The sequence below is a fragment of the Vitis riparia genome, unplaced genomic scaffold, assembly GCF_004353265.1.
Source record: "Vitis riparia cultivar Riparia Gloire de Montpellier isolate 1030 unplaced genomic scaffold, EGFV_Vit.rip_1.0 scaffold541_pilon_pilon, whole genome shotgun sequence".
Classification (NCBI taxonomy): Eukaryota; Viridiplantae; Streptophyta; class Magnoliopsida; order Vitales; family Vitaceae; genus Vitis; species Vitis riparia.
In genome coordinates, this window is record NW_023269698.1 from 155,949 (window position 1) to 176,813 (window position 20,865).

The following is a 20,865-nucleotide window of genomic DNA, read 5'->3' on the forward strand; positions in this document are numbered from 1 at the left end:
TACTTCAGGAACTTAGAGACTTAGTCATCATCTTTCCTAGATCTCATCATGGTTGTTTCAATTTTGGTTTAAATTGTGCCAAAGCTGTCAATCTTACTCCTACTGACTGGTTTCCACATGTCGGATTTTGGAGCTTTTATGCAACTATGCCTCACCAACAAAGAAATTTCAGCCTTCAAGGCCTGCGAGCAACACAGAGAAACTTAATTGCAAGAAATTTATCATCTAAAACGGGCAATGTGTTGGGCGTGGAGTTAAACAGGGGTGACAAATGCACGTACAGGGAAGAAGATATTGAAGCTTGCCTTCTTTGTGCTGTCCTCTCTGCGCTGAAGAGGTGGATTTGGCTGACCGAAACAATTCGCCTGATATTTCAGTCAAAGCTATGGAAGATAAATAGTTTGTGCCATTCATTTCTCGCCAGATATTGGCTTCTGCCACATTTTCAGCAAGGCAAAATAATCCATCTCTACCTTCCACTCTCTCAAGGACCAAAACTGAGGCCGATATTGATTTGTAGGATGTACGGGCTGCTGCAGTTAGCCTTGCACCGGTTAGAATTGCTGAAATCATGAAGAAAAGTGATCAGGTCCTTGGTAGTAGCTGTGAGAATCTATTCCATCTCCCATATTCCATCATACCCACTGCCCACCTTCTCACACTTATTTCCATATTCGCCCCTCATGCCCCCATGCATATAATCATTTTTTTTATACCCATTAACCTATTTCTCTTACTGTCTTTCTCTAAAAGAGAATTCACGGTATTTTTTTCTATTCATGTTCTATATCTTTATACAACCCGAGATGCCTAATTTTAGGCATTCAAAAATATGTAACGGAAAAGTAAATTTACAATCACAATTAAAAGCAATATTTACAAAGATAGGAAGGCACAAAATCTGGTAATGTTCATGGTGACAGCTAGACTTGAGTTGGCACTTGTTTGAAATTATCAGTTTCCTTGATACGCCCCCGCAAGAACGGGCTACCATTGGATAGTCCGATCTTGTCTCGTAGATAGTCTGTCCTTTGTCTAGAAAGTGGCTTGGTGAGTAAATCAGCAAGCTGGTCATTAGTGTGAACATGCCAAACATTAAGAAATTTTTCAACCAAATCTCGCACAAAGTGAATGTCTATTTGGATATGCGTCATCCTTGAATGTTGGACAGGATTGAAACTTAGCTGGGTTGCACCCAAATTATCACACAAGAGTAGAGGTGGTTGTGGTAATGTAAACTTCATTTCTTGGAATAGAGATAGCAGCCACATGGACTCTGCTGCAGCCATTGCTAAAGCCCTATGCTCAACTTCAGTTGATGACCGTGCAATTGCACTTTGCTTTTTAGAGCTCCATGAAATGGGTGTGTGACCAAGGAAGAGGACATAAGCTGAAGTTGATTTTCTATCATCCAAGCTGCCAGCCCAATCAGCATCTGAGAAGCATGTGAGTGTTGGGCTTGAGGTTTTTCTGATATTAATGCCATGAAAAATGGTGTTCTTCAAGTATCACAACAACCTTTTAGTTGCGGTCTAGTGAGTTTGTGTGGGGCAATGCATAAACTGTGAGAGTTTGTTGACAGCAAAGCTTATATCAGGTTGAGTTAAGGACAAGTATTGCAGTGCTCCAATCACTCTACGATATTCGGTTGAATCAACGAATGGCAAACCATTTGCCAATTGTAGAGAAACCGATGTAGAGAGAGGAGTTGTGACATCCTTAGCTCCATCCATACTTGTCTTGGCAAGGATATCTCGGATATACTTATGCTGAGTTAGAAACAGGTCGTCTTTGGTAGGAATGACCTCAACACCGAGGAAAAAATGTAGGGACCTAAGTCTTTGATGGAGAATTTTTGTCCAAGTTGATCAATAATACTTGCAACAAAAGTTGAATTGTTGCCAGTGAGAATCAAATCATCGACATAAACTAAGCAATAGACAAGTATGGAACCATCATGAAACACAAATAGAGAAGAATCGGATTTAGCATTGATGAAACCAAATTCTAACAGTGCTCGTTTAAGAGCAGAGTACCAAGCACGAGGTGCTTGTTTTAGTCCATAGATTGCCTTTGTAAGGCAGCAAACATGATCTGGTTTTTCCGGACTCCTGAAGCCAGGTGGTTGCTTCATATACACTTTTTTTGTGAGATGCCCATGAAGAAAGGCGTTATTGACGTCTAATTGCCTTAGAGACCAACCTTGGATAACAACAAGAGTTAAGACAGTGCGTATTGTGACCGGTTTGACGACAGGACTGAATGTTTCTTTGTAATCTAGTCCTGGTCTCTGATTGAATCCTTTGGCCACAAGTCTGGCCTTGAACTGATCAACAGATCCATCATCATGTCTCTTAATCCGAAACACCCACTTACAGCCAACAATATTACAATCATTCGGAGGTGGTACGAGTTGCCATGTATTGTGACGCATTAACGCAATCAATTTAAAAGACATAGTGTCACGCCATCGGGAATCGGTGAGTGCTTTAGTAACACTAGTGCATTCCAAGGAGGATGGAAAAAAGGTGTTTAGTGACAAAAAACAATTTTTTTGGCTTATAGATATCATTCATGGATCGGGTAGTCATTCGGTGGGTGCGCACTTCATTATTAGAGACAACAGGGTCATGCACTTCTACTGAAGGGAGTGGGCTTGAAATCAAGGAAGAAGAAGAGAGAGTACTTACTTGGAGAGGAGCCGATGCAGGGGATGACCCATTCTCAAGCGATGGCGAGACTTCAATACCCATGTTCGGAGATTCAGTAGTGCCACGTGGAACCAAGAGGAGTTGCGGCAATGAGATCGTGACAGATGGGTCTTCGGTAGCAGATGAAGAAGAGCCGGGATTTTTAGGGTTTGAAAAAGGGAAAGTCCTTTCGTGAAATATGGCATGCCGAGAAGTGAAAAGCTTTCGAGTAGTGGGCTCAAAACATAGATATGTGTTTTGGGAGAGGCTATAACCCATGAATGTGCATGGTTGGGCCTTGGGCTCAAGTTTGTGTTTATTATAAGGCCTAGTTAATGGATAACATAGGCAACCAAACTGTTTGAGCTTGAGATAATTTGGCACTTGTTTGAACAATTTTTCAAACGGAGATTGATTGTTCAAAGTCGAGGTGGGCATTCGATTTATAAGATAGACAGCAGTTTGAAACGCATATGGCCAAAATGAGAGAGGCATGTGAGCATCCGTGAGTAAGGTCAGACCAGTCTCGACTAGATGGCGATGTCGTTTTTCAGACATACCATTTTGTTGTGGAGTGTGTGGAGCGGTTGTGTAATGACAAATCCCATGAACGGAAAGATAGGATTTGAGGCTAATATATTCCCCACCATTATCGGAGTAGAGACTTTTTATTTTTGTGTTAAACTTATTTTCCACAAGATTTCAGAATTAGGGAAAAATTGTTTGAACATTTGATTTATGAGTCATGGGATAGAGCCAAATGTACTTGGTATAGTGGTAAACAAAAATAACATAATATTTTGAACCATCAATACCAATATCATGAGATGGACCCCAAACATCCGTGTAAATCAATTCCATGGGAGCAGTGCTAGTAAGACCATGAGTATTAAAAGTTTGGCGATGAGCTTTATTTGAGAACATGAAGTACAAAGAGATAAATGGCCATTTTTATTGGTGGGTAAAGAAAAACATGAATTAAATGGTTGACCATTTTTTACGATGGATGACCAAGTCGTTTGTGCCATCCATCGGGTGTAGTACATTCATGAACGTAGGCAACGACATTTTTGGAGTTTGGTGGTAGATGCTCCGGAAATGGGTACACTCCATCTTCACATTCGCCTTTAAGTAGTATCGCCCCCGTGATCCGATCCTTCACCAAAAAATAAGTAGGAAAAAATTCAAGGTAAACATTATTATGCTTGGTAAAGTGGTGAACAGAAATAAGATTTTTTTGAATTGTGGGAACACAAAGGGTATCATGTAAATGAAAGACACGATTAGACGATGCAAGAGATAATGAACCAATATGAGACACAGGCAGACCTAATCCATCACCAATTACCACCTCATTAGTACCATCATATTCAGAATTAATCGATAGATTAGAGAGGTCGGTTATCATATTGTGAGATGTCGCCAAGTCAACTAGCCACTTGTGATTTTTTCCTTGGGAGGATGCTGCACAATTTGCAGTGAAGTCAGGAGAAGACATTTTTGGGCAATTTTTGTCTGTATGTCCCATTTGATCACACCATTGGCATTTCAGTTTAAATTTCTTGCGGCCTGAATTAGAGGCCCATTTTTGTGATGCCAATTGTTGTTGCGAGTCTTGTTGAAGGAAGACATAAGGCTCGGTTTATGTTGTCCAGAAGCACCTCCTTGCTGATGAAAGTAATGAACGGTGGGAACAAATATTGCTGCCGATTGATTTTCCAACCGTCGGAGGTAACTCTCATGACCTATAAGAAGATCATGAATTTCCTTAAATTTCAAAGAGGTCTCACGAGCACAAATGGGTGCCGCAATTTCTCTAAATTCAAGACCCAATCCATTGAGAATGTAGAGGGTTAAATCATCATCCGAAACCGAATGATTAATGATTGCGAGTTCATCGGCAATCACTTTGATTCCGTGAAGGAACTCAGTGACAGTGCGAGTTCCACGAGTGCTCAAGGTCAAATCTTCCTTGAGCTGCATCGCAAGCATCCGTGATTTTCCTGCATATAAACTGTTAAGTGCTGTCCAAGCCTCATGGGATGTTTTGTAGGCAGCAAGAAGAGGGGTAATAGTGGTGGAGGTGGAAGCAAGGATGGCGTGGAGGATAAGTTTATCTTGGCGAACCCAGTGGGAGTTCGCGGCTTTGGAGATAGCGGAATTTGTTGCATCAAGGCAGGGCATTTTTTTACACCTGTGACAAAGTCGATGAGATCATAGCCAATGAGCAAGGCTTCAAATTGAGCCCTCCACTGTGGGAAGGTAGAGGGGGTGAGTTTTTCGTTGATGGTAGTGGAAGCATTGATGGTGATGATAGGTGAATCAGTGGTAGATGCAGAGATAGCAGCCATGTCTTAGGAAGCAAAAAAGGAAAGATACTTGTTAGAGGTTTGGCTCTGCTCTGATACCATAAAAGAGAATTCACTGTATTTTTTTTCTATTCATGTTCTATATCTTTACACAACCCAAGAGGCCTAATTTTAGGCATTCAAAAATATGTAACGGAAAAGTAAATTTACAATCACAATTAAAAGCAATATTTACAAAGATAGGAAGACACAAAATCTAGTAATGTTCATGGTGACGACTAGACTTGAGTTGGCACTTGTTTGAAATTATCAGTTTCCTTGATATTCTCATCATCCCAAATCCACTGCCCATCACCGTCCATGCTCACCACTTTCCTTACTCCTCTATCCCACATATCTGTCATCTCAAATCCTTCCAAACGGTTCATCTTTCTTCACACCCTATTATTGGCGTACCCCACTAATCACCTCACATTCCACCATACCACCCATCATCAATAATTCCCCTTCTCTCTTACCATCCTTCACACCCATTTGTCAACAGCCCATACCCATCCTTTCTAACCTTCATACTCGCCCATCTCATCACCTTTCCACTTTCCATGCATGAATACACCCACTTCCATACCTATATATTCCACCAATCTTTCCACCCCTCATGCACACTCGCTCCACCACCACACCATTTTTCCTCACCACTTCCTCCACTTGAACTCTCTTCCATTCTCGCTCATACCCGTTTCATGCCTGCATCTTCCTATCCATATTCATACCCATTTTTCATAGATACCCACCGAGACACTCCTCTCACTACCCATCGAGCCAAACCATTCCATCAAACCTTCATAAAACCCGCTTGGTTTTATCTCCCACGTATCTAAACACCCACTAGCCAAGGCCATTTGTATGACATGCTAGGAAATGCAGAGCAGATGAAGAGAATCATGCAGATAATGAGGAAAGCAGGCCTCTGTCCTGATGTTTTCTAGGTATCCAGATACCGATAATGCTGGACTGAATCCCCATTCTCTTTCCGACACTACCACGTGGTTGAATGCAAGCTTCGTGGATTTGAAAATTTCCGTTGCCCAAGGTCGAATATATTGGCAAGTTTGGCTTGCAATTGAGAGGCTTTATAACATCCTGGATACTTTTCTCAACACGTTGGGTGGTCGGAAAGGATCTTTTGTTTGATAAATGTCACTTAGCGTGCTTTTTGTATTCCAGATAGTTAAACCAAATAATCATGGCCACTACTCAATGTGAGATACGATGCTGCATAGGTTTTGTCTTTTGGAAAACTTATGAAATCTGGTCTTTCAAGCCATGCTGTTGCAAGCAGAGTTGCTAGTTGCAGTCATTTTCTTCATGAGGATTACCCACGGATTTATGGTTTTGGAGGAATGGTTACTTGCAAAACTGAATCAGGCACCAAATCATTGAATGACATGAAAGCACCTGAATGAAGGCGTCATATTGCAGAACCAGAAGTGGTGTTAGAGAAGGAGCGGGGAGAATTTGAATAATGAAGCAAGGATTGCATCTGGTCATGAAGGACATAGAGCTTATAATGCTGAAAATTCGGTTAACTATGTACAACATCAAGATGGTCAATCCCATGAAGGGATAATGGAACAAAACACTGGTGGGCGAGATCTGAATTATAGTCAGTATTAGGAAAACACCTATCCAGGGTGGAGGTATGACTCGAGTTCTGGACAATGATATCAAGTGGATGGTTATGGTGTGACAACCAATGTTCAACAAGGCACTGAGACTAATTCAGTTATTGATTGTGTTGCTTTGGATGGGAAATCAGAGGTCTCTTATTTACAACAAACTTCTCAGTCTGTTCTGCGAACTGTAATTGAGATTGGGATCACTGAGAACGTTTCTAATTGGAACAATCTCTCACAAGAGAATGACAAGAACCCAGAACATGTGGTTTTTTTATCCTCAATACCCAGGTTGGTATTATGACACAATTGCCTAAGAATGGTGCTCACTGGAGTCATATACTTCATCTGTTCAGCCTACTATTCAAGCTCAGGGTCAGCAGAAGGAAAATGAGGTTGTGGGAACTGCAACTGAGAGTGGATTAACAGAGAGCATTTCTAATCGGGATCAGGTTGCACAAGGGAATGACAAGTACCCAGAACATATGATTTTTGATCCTCAATACCCTGGTTGGTATTATGACACAATTGCCTAAGAATGGCGCGCCAACAGAGCAACTCCAGTGACATCCCTAGGCCCACACATTTGTGTGTCCAGTTGCATGGATACCTTTAACATGGCCACCTTTATACCACGTGCCATATCTCATTTCATCATTTTTTATTTTGAAAATAATTTTCCTAAAACCCATTTTGTGAATAAATTCTTCAATTCTGGTTTTTAATTAATTTCAAATCTCCAAATTTTTTTTTCACCCTTAATATTTTTCTTAGGTTCCAAAAACCCGCTTTTCAATAAAATTTGGTTGTCATTTTCTTTCTGGCAAGCCACTTTCACATCTTCTTTAATTTTTAAAAATGTTTTAAAATAAACATGAATTTAATCTCATAATTCCAAATAATGGAATTTTTGGAATTAATTCATACAAAAATAAATGGGCTTTGGTGGGGGCCCAACATGGGTGATGATTCCTCTAAAAATAAAGTTGAGTGAAGTGTCATGTGTGCCATTGATGATTTCGTATATGGTTTAGTGGCATGTGAGTCATGTTTTATGTTCATTTATTGTACACTAACCTCATTTCTTGATAGCGCATGTGTAGACCCCTCATACTATGAAGGTTTTTGGTTTTTATTTTTTTGATTATTATTTTATTCTTCTAACCACCCCGAGAATTAAGCTGCATGGGGTGGCCAGATGGGACAGGGGGGGCAGGGAGCAGGTAGTGGCTTGGCGAGAAAGACACAAGAACAGGGGGATAGAGAGAGAGAGGTCAGGAGGAGAAAGAGGAGAGGCAGTTGCTGGAGGTTTCTGGTGGTGGCAGTCTGATTACAAGGAGATAACGGAGAAAGAGAGTGGTTGCAGGTGAGTTTGAGGTAAATTCCTTGTTTATTTTGATTGATATATTTCTCATTTCTTTCTTATTTGGTTTGATCCACATTGCTCGTCGATTTGGGTTGGGAAAATATGGATTATATGTTGTATGTTGTTGATTTCTGGACCTTTCTTGTATGCCTTGTTGCTGCTGATTTCATCGCCATTTTTAGCGGTTTGGTTTGGAGCCATTGAGACTCCTTTTCTCATGCAAGTCTTTCTAACCCACTGATTGTTGGCACCCATTTCTCTCTAGACCTTCACACCCGTGTATCAATTGCCCATACCCATCTTTTCTAACCTTCATGTTCGCCCATCTCATCACTCACCTATCCCGTCCATCCCCATGCATATTGCCATTTCTTTGCAAACACCACCATGTCCAAGCCTCCTCTTAAGAGCCCTAAGCTTCTACTTACCCTCATGCACGAGAAATCCATGTCAATGACCACTTTGCACCCCCGGCTGCCCGCCATGCCCGCGCCTAGCTCACCCCCATAGGAACCCCAAAGTCGCTCGCCTACCTGCATGGGAGCCACGCATGCCGCCCCTCCCCACGTCTTCTTGCTGCGTGCGCCGCGTCGGTGAGACGTTTGCTCACCCCTCAGCCGCCATCACTCGCACCAGCCAGGCGGGCGCGCATTAGCCACCATGACGGCGGCACCTTCTGGATGCCGCCAGACCGCTGCCGCGACTTTCCTCTCTTCGTCCCGGCGCCGTCGTCCCTGCCCCTCTCTTCTACGCCGCTGCTGGTGGAGGCTTCGCCTGGAGGAGTTGCCCAGCTGGAGAGGGATGCCTTGGGCCGTGAAGGAGCTTGTGTTGATGACGGGCTTGGTGTTGCCCATGATAGCTTTGGGCTTGGGCTTAAGTTGGAGCCCAGGCCCAAGCCTATGCTGAAGATGGAGCTTTGGGGTTTGCCCATTGGTGGCAGATTTTGGGCTTGAGAAGCAGCCCAGCCCAAGCATGTTGATGGAGGGCTTCATGCTCTCCATGCCAACCACCTCCAGGCCCAATCCCAATTTGCACCTCCAGGCCCAATCCCAATTTGCACTTCCAGGCCCGTTTTTTGAAGTCCAAGGCCCCTTTGAAGTCCAAGGCCCATTTTTGAAAGTCCAAGGCCTATTATTGTTATTATTATTATTATTATTATTATTATTATTAATTCAAACTTCCAAAATCTTATTATTATTATTATTATTATTAATTCAAACTTTCAAAATCTTGTTACTATCATTAGTGTTAATTCAACTTTCAAAATCTTATTATTATTTTTATTATTAATTCAACTTTTAAAATCTTATTATTAATATTATTATTAATTCCGCTTCCAAAATATTATTATTATTATTATTAATTCAAACTTTCAAAATCTTGTTACTATTATTAGTGTTAATTCAACTTTCAAAATCTTATTATTATTTTTATCATTAATTCAACTTTTAAAATCTTATTATTATTATTATCATTATTATTGATTCACACTTTCAAAATCTTATTATTAGTATTATTATTAATTCAAACTTTTGAAATCTTATTATTATTATCATTATTATTATTAACATTATTATTAATTCAAACTCTCAAAACATTATTATTATTATTATCATTAATTCCACTTTCAAAAATCTTATTAATTCACACTTTCAAAACCTTATTATTATTATTATTATTATTATTATTAATTCAAACTTTCAAAATCCTATTATTATTATTATTAATTCAAACTCTCAAAATCTTATTATTATTATCATTATTAATCCACACTTTCTTATTATTATTATTATTATTAATTCAAACTTCCAAAATCTTATTATTATTATTATTATTATTAATTCAAACTTTCAAAATCCTATTATTATTATTATTAATTCAAACTCTCAAAATCTTATTATTATTATCATTATTAATTCACACTTTCTCATTATTATTATTATTATTATTATTAATTCAAACTCTCAAAATCTTATTATTATTATCATTATTAATTCACACTTTCTTATTATTATTATTATTATTATTAATTCAAACTTCCAAAATCTTATTATTATTATTATTATTAATTCAAACTTTCGAAATCTTATTGTTATTAATATTATTATTATTATTATCATTAATTCAAACTTTCAAAATCTTATTATTATTATTATTACAAATTCAACTTTCAAAATCTATATCCCTGCAGTTTAATTCCCTAAAGTTCATTTTTCATTTTCTTTTGGCAAATTTCATTTTAATTATCGAAGCTCTAATCTTTTAAATTTAATTCCCAAAATCTCCAATTTTCCAATAAGCTCCAAGAATCCAATTTTCACTCGAATAGTTTTAATTCCATCTCGGTTCCTAAATAATCCTCTGTTTCTTCTTGATTTTATATAAGCAATAGTGAATTTTTCATAATTCTAAAACACGAAAATTGTGAAACTAGTTCGTGAATAATAAATTGGGCTTTGGTGGGGGGCCCTATGATTGATCCCTATTAATTGTCAACTGTTGTGCTTAATATTTTTTGCTTGATCTTCATTTTGCACTCCGATATGCATGAGCTATAATTTGTATTCGTTAATTGTGTACTAATCTCATTTCTTGATAGCGTATTGTGGCTCGTGGCCCAGGTACGCATACACTCTCATTCTGATGCTTCACTATACATGTTCCGTCTCATATGTGCATGATCGCTTCGAGTATTCATTGATTTTCTCATTGATTGCCATGTCAGCTTCATTTTATTAGTAGAAACCCGACTTTAGGGACTTAGAGGGGTGCTACGGTCGTTACCGTACCTTCCCAATAAGTAACCTGACCCCCGAACCCGATCCGGTTTTTCGTAGATCACCTTTTCCAAAATAAGGAGTCGCACTTAGGGTTTTCTTTCTTATTTTGTTTACCCTTTTAAAATAAAACAAAAATAAGTGGCGACTCCAAGTCATTTTTAATTAACAAATCAATTTTTCAAATATAAAATCAAGCTCGCCATCGAGTGGAAAACGCATGAGCCGAAATGCGGGGTCCACAGCATGGTGGCTCGTTGCCAAGGTACACCCCCGTTCTCACTCTGGCCATTCTTTATTGAGCTTTTTGATTCTTGCATGTGCATGTTTGTTCCGGGTATCCATCGTTTTTCTTACCAATTGCCATGATTTCTGCATTTTATTAGTAGAGACCCGACTTTAGGGACTTAGAGGGGTTCTACGGTCTTTACCGTACCTTCCCGATAAGTAACTTGACCCCCGAACCCGATCTGCTTTTTCACATACCACATTTTCCAAAATAATTAAGGAGTCACACTTAGGGTTTTCTTTCTTATTTTGTTTACCCTTTAAAAATAAAACAAAAATAAGTGACGACTCCAAGTCATTTTCTAACAAATAAATCATTTTTCAAATTAAAAATCGAGCTCGCCATCGAGTGGAAGCGCATGAGCCGAAATGCAGGGTCCACAATACCATATATTGAGAGAGTTTGAGTCTATTATTATTATTATTATTATTATTATTATTATTATTATTATTATTACATAATCTATTGAGTCCATGTTTTTTTCCTTTCTCAATGATTACTACATGGTCACATATCATATGGTTCATTTCTCCCACAAGCTATTATTTTTCGTGGTCTAGTACATATGGTCCATTGGTAATTTGTATCAATAAAGTTCAAGATCAAGCCTTCACCTGACTCTCTAACTCCTTTATTGTTAGGATACCTGCCCTATCTTCACCATTGATATGGTGTCATAACCAAAGTGCTACTTTGCTAGCAGCAAATCTAGTGTTTCATGCAAGGAGTAAATACATCGAAATTGATCTCCATTTTATTCGATGCAAAGTTCTCCAACAAGCCATCACCATTCAGTATAATTTAGTCATTACATAACTAATTAGGCTTACTTTTCAGTCCAATAAAAAAGTGGTAAAGGCAAAAAAGAAAAAAAAAAAAAACAAAAAAGAAACAAAAGAAATCCTATATGGGTGTAACGGATGGGACTCTTATTTTCAAGTTTCCTAGATCTAATTCTATTACTATTTCGTGCAATACTTTCTATCTTGAATGTGATGGACATTAGTTACTCTTACTTGATTGAAAGGTGATCTATAGAGTTGTGTGTAGCTAAACTATAAATTGGGTTGCGAGAATATTCTTGGACATATTCATTAAAATTTAATACACAAGAAATACATTATATGGGAATAAGAACTTCTGGAATCTAACATCAATTGAGCCACTGGTATAATCATTTTATACAATTATTTGTTCAATTAACAGAAATATAAATAAAGATGCTATGATGATGAACAACTACAATATGAATTTTTATTAAACTATACATTCATAATAAGTTGAACATATAGACAATTATTTTTACTCTAGTTCTGAAATTATTGCCAACTCTTGTTGAAAAACTCTACCTGGCTTGCTCAAGTTTGTTGGAACTGTTGAAGCAAAAGAGTTAGGAGGCATGGTTAACTTGTCTCCTTCTCCTTCCAACATTTGAACCACAATTTTCATGGAAGGACGATCCACTGGACACCACTGAATACATGAAAGTCCCACAATTGCTAATTTCTTTGCAATCTCAACATCTCCTTCTTCTTCAATTCGAATATGCAATTCTTCCCCTATATCCAAATGATTATAAATCCATTTTGGGAAATATACTTGGCTAGTACTTTCCACACTAACATCAATGTTCTTCCTTCCTCCAACCATTTCAAGTAACAACATTCCAAAACTATAAACATCTGACTTATAAGACACATTCCCAAAATTCCTAGATAACACTTCTGGAGCGATATAGCCTATTGTTCCCCTTACAATTGTCATAGAGACTGCACTTTGTTCCTTGGAGCACAATTTGGCTAAACCAAAGTCAGAAATCTTTGCATTAAAGTTGTGGTCAAGTAAAATATTATGAGGTTTGATATCAAAATGAAGGATTCTTTGATCACAACCTTGATGAAGATACTCAATTCCTTTTGCTATACCTATAGCAATTTCTTGAAGTTTCTTCCAACTAAGTGAATAGTTCTTGACAACTTTTGAAAATATGAACTTCTCCAATGACTCATTTGGTAAGTACTCATAAATTAAAGCTCGATTAAATCTATCAGCACAAAATCCAACTAAACGAACTATATTAACATGGTGGATTGTACCCATTGTTGCTACTTCATTAATGAACTCTTCCCCATTTCCTTGAGAATTGTTAAGGATTTTTACTGCAACAAAAACTTCATCTGAAAGCTTTCCTTTGTACACGGTTCCATATCCTCCTTCCCCTAATTTATCTTTGAATTGACTCGTAATCCTTTTAATATCAGCATAGGAGTATCTTGAGGGCTTGAGGGCTTCATAGTCTTCTAGAAACTTTTTAACCTTTACTTTATTATCTCTTTCTACTTTATTTGAGCTATAGACACGATAAGGCACAACAATTACTAACATGAGAAGAAAGAAACCAAATATTGCACCTGCATAAATAAAAAGAAGAAAACTTAAACTTTTTATTTAAATAAATAGGTAAAATAACCAAATAAAGAATCTTTATCTCTATAATAAAATATGTATAAATAGAATATTACCTGTCACAATTATTTTCTTCGATACACCTATAAAAAATTAAGAAAAAAAAAAGTAATTAGCTTGTTATGCTCTTGGAATTAATAAAAACATGCTAAATTACATGCTCATGTGATATGATTTTAATCTAATTAATTTTATTCTAGGCTTCAACCTTATCTTTTTGGGTCCCTTTCTTGTATTCTATGGTTCATTTTTGAGGCAGTACCAATTTTGCTACTAACTCTATCCTAACTTGTAGTGGAAATTAAAACATACCCTTCTAATCCCTATTATGTATCATAGTTTTATGTTTCATAATACCGTATTGTCTTCATGACTCCCTAAACACAAATTCATCCAATTTTATGACAAAAATAAAAATAAAAATAAAAATAAAACTCCATGTAAAAGGAATGTGCAGAAATCTCTATCCTTATTCTATACCATTATATACAGTGATCCAATTGGTAGGTATGATGACACTTGGCGATTCGATTGACCATTAACATCGAACTTCTCATGTTAGGTATAAGGGAAAATTCATCTATGTGGATAACCATTAAAATTAGAAAAATGATGTTTATGGAGTTTTTTACACAATTGTAATTATTGAGAGTTGAAATAAAGATGAATTACTTGGAAAATTAAGGGTTAATATGGTCCATTTGGATATGAAAAAAAAAATTAAGAAAATCAACAATATTCAATAATCTTAGTAATTTTTTGTTATTAAATATTTCGTTATCCAAAAGGAATACTTGAATATCAATTGTATTACTTTGTATTTTTAGGTTCACATCCTTGGAAAAATAAGAAGAAAATAAAGAAAAATATTAATTGTAAGTAGGTAGGAAAGAATGCATTATAAAAGGACTTCAACATTTTTCTTTTATTTCTTTAATTTTTCAAAAAATTAAATCCAAAATAAACATTTAACTCTTTGTTTAATTATTTCCCTTAATTTTATTGACCGCTAAAAAATTGAAGAAAGAAAAGAAAAGGGCCTTAGTTTGAATCCGTTAGTTTAGCTCAATGTTTTGAGGTGAAATGCAAGAAAAACAATATATCACTTTAACCAAAAATTCATCTAATAGGAGTTTTAAAATGTAAAAAATTATTTTCACTAATTATTTTAAATTATTTTTTCAGATTTAGATATTATTTTATCCCTTGTAATCAAATTATTCTCCTTTTTTTTTTTTTTTTTTAAGATTTTCAAAATCCCAATAAAATGCAAATTCAATCAGCAGAATTTATCAGCTCATATCCTTTACAATGGTTTTTTTTATTCCAAAATGGAGCATTTGTATATTAAATCATAGTAGAGGATATGAGGTGAGCATGAAAGATGAAAAGAAGATGAATGGGGAATTAAGATGCAGAGTCTCTTTACCTTTAATACATTCAGTTTCTGGTTCCCTGCTATTACTCTTCTTCAGTCTGCATATTTTTCCTCCTTCTGGGCAGCTTCGACATATTGATTTCAACCACTTCAAAGAAAATTCACTTCCATTGAATATCATATCCCCATAATCTCGATTACCTGGAGCTGAAGCGTTGTAAAGCCTGCGGCAAGAGGATAGATCCATATCTTGGACAGAGCTGGAGGAATAAACAGCATAAACTGGGTTACCAGGGATAGAAAGACAAGGGATGGACTGATCAAAACCATATGATTCTGTTTTGTCTGAGGAACAATTGAACAAGGTGAAGTCCCATTCAAATTTGAAGTGGAAGGGGGAGGCAGCTAAATTGAGGTTTCGAAGCTGTCTCGCAAGGCAATTATCCGGGTCCTGGACAATGATTTCCCGGGATTTGTAAACTATTTTCTTCACCAAGAGCTTTACCGAAACTGGCAGGTCTAGCATGGTCTGATTATTCTCAGTGCAAGATAACTCAAATCCCGGATATCCACTGTGGTGTGGCTGGTCTTTTAGACGGAAAGGGAACTGGATGAGTGGACCCTGGTCGCCACAACCGTTCGATGTCATGCACTCATCTCGGCCCCTCTCATCTCCACAAACAAGGTCAGAAACAAGAACAAAAACAAACAGAGATATCGATCCATTTTTATGGAAGGAATTTGTGATTTTTGCCAAGGACAGAAGTCTCTGGGATAGGAAAGAAAGTGGAAAGGGAGATACAAATATCGAGAGGAGATTAGCCTGAAAATTTATAGAGAAGAATTGTAGGAAGGAGGATTACTGCGGTTGTACATTTTATTCAGTCACTTTTACTAATAGATTTTCACTCACCAGGATGTGAAGTTATCCGCGTGCATAAAAATCAAAGTCGTCAAATGGGGATCGCAACTTGGTTTAGCCTGTTTGAGAAATTCAAATTAAAAACGAAAGAATTCCAGCTTATGTCATGATGTTCAACACGAACATAAAAACGTATAAACATTCACGTTACCTACTCTAAAATTTAATAATACTTGATTTATTATAATTTCAATCTAAGTGGACCGTCTTGTTTAATTTATTTCGTATGTTTTTCAAAAAATCAAAATTTGATTAGAAGAAATAATACTTAAAATACAAATAATAAAAAACTATATAAAAATCATTCTAGCAATTAGGGCTAATATCAAATATGGTGATCCTTAATTTTCATTTTCATTATGCTAATTCAGAAGCCTCTAATGATTGAACCTGATCTTTAACAAAGAGTGGGTATGCGTTTCTTCAATGTGAAGTTATCCACTATACATAGAAAAATCAAAGTAGTTGACCAGAACGGTCAATAAGGCTCATTTCACACTCTTTTCAAGTTGCAGGAAAATTGGGACCGCAAGCCTGTTGGGGGATAATTTGATCTCTCTCTCTTAAATTAAACATAAAACAAAAGAATTCCAGCTCCGTATCTCTCTCAAATGTTATGATGTTTAGAGAAGCAAAACTTGTGGTGTTTGCGCTCTTCCACACTTTCTTGCTTGCAATTTGTGCTGCTAATGGAAACCAGACATGCCGGCCCTCTTCCTGTGGGGATATTCAAAACATCAGCTACCCTTTCCGATTGAAAGGTGATCCGTCCTGGTGTGGTGATTCTGAGTATGAATTGCTTTGCGAAAACAATCGTACTATGGTTAACCTCGACCCTGGGAAATTCTATGTTGCTGATATCAACTACGATCACTATACCATTCGGATAGTGGATCCTGGGCTGAAAAAGGGCAACTGTTTCTCAACTCCTCTCTATTCCTTGTCATATTACAGGTTTGAGTCATATGATATACTGGGAGTGACCAATACAACGGTTTTGATGAACTGCGAGCAGCCAATAAGTGATGACAACTATATTCTTATCACTCCTTGCAACAGAAGCAATGTGACTTCATCTTCCTCACAAGCATATGTTTATGCACTAGTCGGAGATTTATACATGGAGGTGGGAGAGATTCAGTATTCATGCACCATCCTCAGGACTATTGCTACTCGATTCTTGAAGCCCGGCAATCTTTCAATGTCAGATTTGCAAGAAGTGCTGCTTCTGGGGCTTGATCTTTCATTTTTGAGCTTCCGCTGCAAAAGCGAATGCGAGGTGAAAGGGCTAGACTGCAAGCGGAATTATAGCAATTATACCGTACAGTGCTATAAACGTATGAGCAATGTTTATTTTTATCCATTCATGTATTTATTTTGCTTCAACATTTTATAACTAATAATATTTGCTTAATTGGTTTGATCTTGCAGCTGGGTTCTTTTCCTATCTGCTAATTATAATCAGTGAGACTTTGGGAGTTTACTTTTATTATCTTTCATGTTCATTTTTACTTCTATTATCTTTCTCATGTTAAATTCAATTTATGTTGTTTTTCTGTTAACAGGAGCTATATTAGGTGTGGACTACTTTATCCAATGTAAGGCTTATTAGTTCCATTTGTTGTAGAAGAAAGAAAGAGATTTTTTTTTATTTTTTATTTTTTATTTTCATTCCATTAATTTCAACATGGTACCTGTGGGCTGCTTAATATCATTGTCTAGTTGGCAGTCACATAGAGCAAAATGCAAAAGCTTCTTCTACTTTTACCATTGACCATATTTACTGAATTTCAACCTGCAGACTTCGGATATCTTTCGTATGGAGGCAAAACAACTTTACTCGGTAAGGCTTTGAGAAGTTCTTTATAATAATAATAAAAAATTATTAATTTGATGATAAAATGAAATGATAATTTATTTTGGAGTTCACGATAAATGAATAAAATAAAGAACTGTTATTCTAAATTACACATTCAATCCCACAATAGTCAGTATGTGGTATGTGCTTAAATTTATTTTAATTTAAATATATATAATAAATTTCTAAAAATTTAAAAATATTATAAGACATTTGAGACTGAGGTCATAGCTGAATAAAGAAATATATTTAAATTAATCAATAGTATAATAAATGATTGGATTTTTCGTCCACTTAACTAATAATAACTATGATGATGATTATTATTATTAATATTACCCTTTCTCTTCTATCCTATCCATCTCTTCCTAATTTTTAATCAAAACCAATAACAGTAATAATATTTCTCTTGTATTTGTTTCTTGCTCATTTTAAACCTATCATATGTATGAATCTTTCTTTTCTTGAACTTAATAATTTTTGTTCCTCTCATATTTGCAGCTGGGGCAGTCTTGATATTTCAACTCATGGGTAAGGCTTCCAGATCTCAATAAGTATATAATTGCACAAGTCTTATACCTCTTTTTGCCTGGCACTTTTGGAATCCTTTCATTCAAGATAAAAGCCGACAATCAAGTTTGGCAATGCATTTGGTTGTACAAAATGAATCATAAATTGAAATTCCAATTTGTGAAATTTAGAAATTTTCTTTCAAATAAAATTATTATTATTTTTAAAAAAATTTGTGATGTATTTGATTTCAAATTATTCCTAGATTTGTTAGAGTACAAGGAAATTGAAGAACAGAGTTGGAATTTGGCATCTAATTTATTCCTTAATTTTGTACAACAAAACAAATTTTCTCAATTGATTATTCCATCCTTTATGTATATCATGCTGTCACCCAAAAGAAAAAGAGTCACATGACTATGTTTGAGTGGAAATCCAAAACCTAAGATATAGGTGAAATGACCTTTTCAAAACTAATTTTATTTGTTGCATTTGATGATTGAATGTGGTTAGATGATTATAAATCTTCCTCTGACGTTTTTCATATCTTTAACATGTGATTTATATGTAGTCATGATCATCATCGGACGAGCTGTGATTGGTATTTTGTGCCTCTTTGCCTATTTAATTTACAAGTTTCGACGGAGACACTTATCATTAGATGATGATATTGAAGAATTCCTACATAACTACCAAAATCTTCGACCAATCAAATACACATATTCAGACATAAAGAAGATGACTTATAATTTTAAGCATAAATTGGGTCAAGGAGGTTTTGGCTCTGTGTACAAAGGAAAACTCCGAAGTGGCCGCATTGTAGCTGTAAAAATGTTGGTTATGTCAAAGGCTAATGGACAAGATTTTATCAATGAAGTTGCTACAATTGGAAGAATTCATCATGTTAATGTGGTGAGACTTGTTGGATTTTGCATACAGAGATCAAAATGGGCCCTTATATATGACTACATGCCCAATGGATCTCTTGATAAGTTTGTTTTTCTTGATCAAAGCAACAACATTCCTTTGAGTTGGGAAAGATTATACAAGATTGCACTTGGAGTAGGACGTGGGATCGAATACTTACATCAAGGGTGTGATATGCAAATTCTTCATTTTGATATCAAGCCACACAACATTCTTCTCGATGAAGACTTCACACCAAAAGTTTCAGATTTCGGTCTTGCAAAATTATACTCAACAGATGAAAGTATTGTATCAGTCACTGCTGCTAGAGGAACCTTGGGCTACATTGCTCCTGAATTGTTCTACAAAAACATTGGAGGTGTATCATTTAAGGCTGATGTTTATAGTTTTGGAATGTTGTTATTGGAAATGGTGGGAAAAAGGAAGAATGTGAATGCATTTGCAGAGCATTCAAGTCAAATATATTTCCCATCATGGATTTATGATAGATATGATCAAGGAGAGGACATGGAAATGGGAGATGCCACTGAGGATGAAAAAAAGTATGTAAGGAAAATGGTGATAGTTGCGCTATGGTGTGTACAAATGAAGCCTGTGGATCGTCCTTCAATGAGCAAAACATTGGAGATGCTTGAAGGAGAGATTGAACTATTGAAAATGCCTCCTAAGCCAACTCTATGGTCTATCGAGAATCATGAGCAATCCATGGTAGAGGTACCAATTTCATCATCCAATTCCATGGGTACAATCAGCTTAAATGGAAGGTAGTCCTACTCCATCTAGTTGCTTATTTTGTAATCCAATAATAATGTGTGATTGTGTCTTATGTGTAAGGTTTCTATGAGATCAATGTATGTAATAAAATAAAGTTTCTACTTCAAACAATAGTTTGGTTCCTTGTAAGAAAGGTTATGTACAAGTAATAAAATATCATTTTAGATGTTTGAATAGTGTTCTTGCTTGCCCGTAAAATTATCAAAGAAAATCCTCCATTTCCTTTGAAGCTCTATTTTTTTTTCAAGTATTCTAAAAAATAATTATTAGGGTTGTAGATGTTCAAGTAAGTTATTTTGTTATAACTTGTTGCTAGTAGTAATCTGGGCTTTCAAGGAACAATAGTGTCAATTACAACATTTCTTTTGTAAGTAATTCCATATAGTTTTTGTTAGAGAAGTGTCCTTAGGCCCTCTAAAGGTTACAATTACATTCTTGGACATTGGATTGCACCATTCCATATATGGTTCTTCAAATTAGTGGACACTTTGATTTCCCCATTCATAGATTTCTACTCCTTGTTGAAATTTAATTAGGACTTTGATCTTACCCTTCGCACTTTAAATCAGGCTCTCAAATCAAAAGTTGCATTTTAATAGAGAAAGAATTAACAAAGAAGGAACAATTTGAGAGCTCAAACCTTTCCTTGGTATATGTCTATTACTATAATTCATTATGAGCATAAAATTGTAGGAGTAAATAAATATTCAAAATTTTAAAATGGTCTCCTACAGCCATCACACTCCTTCAATAATTTTTGTGGACCATTGTACATGTGGTCAATTTGATGCTTTATTGATTGAATATGACTTTTCAAATAAAACCATCGAGTCAATTTTCTTGACACTAAAATAAAGTTGGTCCTTATATTTAGAGGACTCTATTTCTTTTATCTTTAGAAATGTGAAATGTGCTAGATGTGA

At 36.2% G+C, this 20,865-nt stretch overlaps 2 protein-coding genes across 5 annotated transcripts; one reads left to right on the forward strand and one right to left on the reverse strand.

Moving 5' to 3' along the window:
* Positions 1 to 12,336: 12,336 nt before the first annotated feature.
* On the reverse strand, positions 12,337 to 15,761 carry LOC117910029 (rust resistance kinase Lr10-like). 2 transcript variants are annotated; one of them, XM_034824084.1, is made up of 3 exons: positions 15,003 to 15,761; positions 13,630 to 13,656; positions 12,337 to 13,518 (listed from the first exon to the last, which is right to left on the reverse strand). In XM_034824084.1, exons 1-3 carry the CDS (start codon positions 15,598 to 15,600, stop codon positions 12,410 to 12,412), a joined length of 1,734 nt encoding a protein of 577 aa, XP_034679975.1. In that variant the 5' UTR covers positions 15,601 to 15,761; the 3' UTR covers positions 12,337 to 12,409. The 2 variants fall into 2 exon arrangements, with proteins under 2 accessions (XP_034679975.1, XP_034679976.1); XM_034824085.1 differs by lacking the exon at positions 13,630 to 13,656.
* A 720-nt stretch (positions 15,762 to 16,481) lies between these two features.
* Positions 16,482 to 20,118, forward strand: LOC117910028 (rust resistance kinase Lr10-like). 3 transcript variants are annotated; one of them, XM_034824083.1, is made up of 7 exons: positions 16,516 to 16,634; positions 16,828 to 17,210; positions 17,305 to 17,337; positions 17,439 to 17,471; positions 17,675 to 17,716; positions 18,233 to 18,262; positions 18,813 to 20,118. In XM_034824083.1, the coding sequence occupies exons 1-7, from the start codon at positions 16,576 to 16,578 to the stop codon at positions 19,934 to 19,936; spliced, it is 1,704 nt and encodes a 567-aa protein (XP_034679974.1). In that variant the 5' UTR covers positions 16,516 to 16,575; the 3' UTR covers positions 19,937 to 20,118. The 3 variants fall into 3 exon arrangements, with proteins under 3 accessions (XP_034679972.1, XP_034679973.1, XP_034679974.1); XM_034824081.1 differs by having other exon boundaries at positions 16,482 to 17,210; XM_034824082.1 differs by lacking the exon at positions 17,305 to 17,337 and having other exon boundaries at positions 16,482 to 17,210.
* The last annotated feature ends 747 nt before the right edge of the window (positions 20,119 to 20,865 follow it).

Bases quoted from the DNA above. Each gene is read 5' to 3' on its own strand.
- LOC117910029 (XM_034824084.1), bottom strand. From the start codon at position 15,600: ATGACATCGAACGGTTGTGGCGACCAGGGTCCACTCATCCAGTTCCCT. The intron at 13,657-15,002 runs GTAAAGAGACTC...AATTTTTTATAG, and splicing joins AGAAACTGAATGTATTAAAG to GTGTATCGAAGAAAATAATT. The intron at 13,519-13,629 runs GTAATATTCTAT...TTATTTATGCAG, and splicing joins GAAGAAAATAATTGTGACAG to GTGCAATATTTGGTTTCTTT.
- LOC117910028 (XM_034824081.1), top strand. From the start codon at position 16,490: ATGATGTTTAGAGAAGCAAAACTTGTGGTGTTTGCGCTCTTCCACACT. The intron at 17,211-17,304 runs GTATGAGCAATG...TTGATCTTGCAG, and splicing joins TACCGTACAGTGCTATAAAC to CTGGGTTCTTTTCCTATCTG. The intron at 18,263-18,812 runs GTAAGGCTTCCA...ATTTATATGTAG, and splicing joins CTTGATATTTCAACTCATGG to TCATGATCATCATCGGACGA.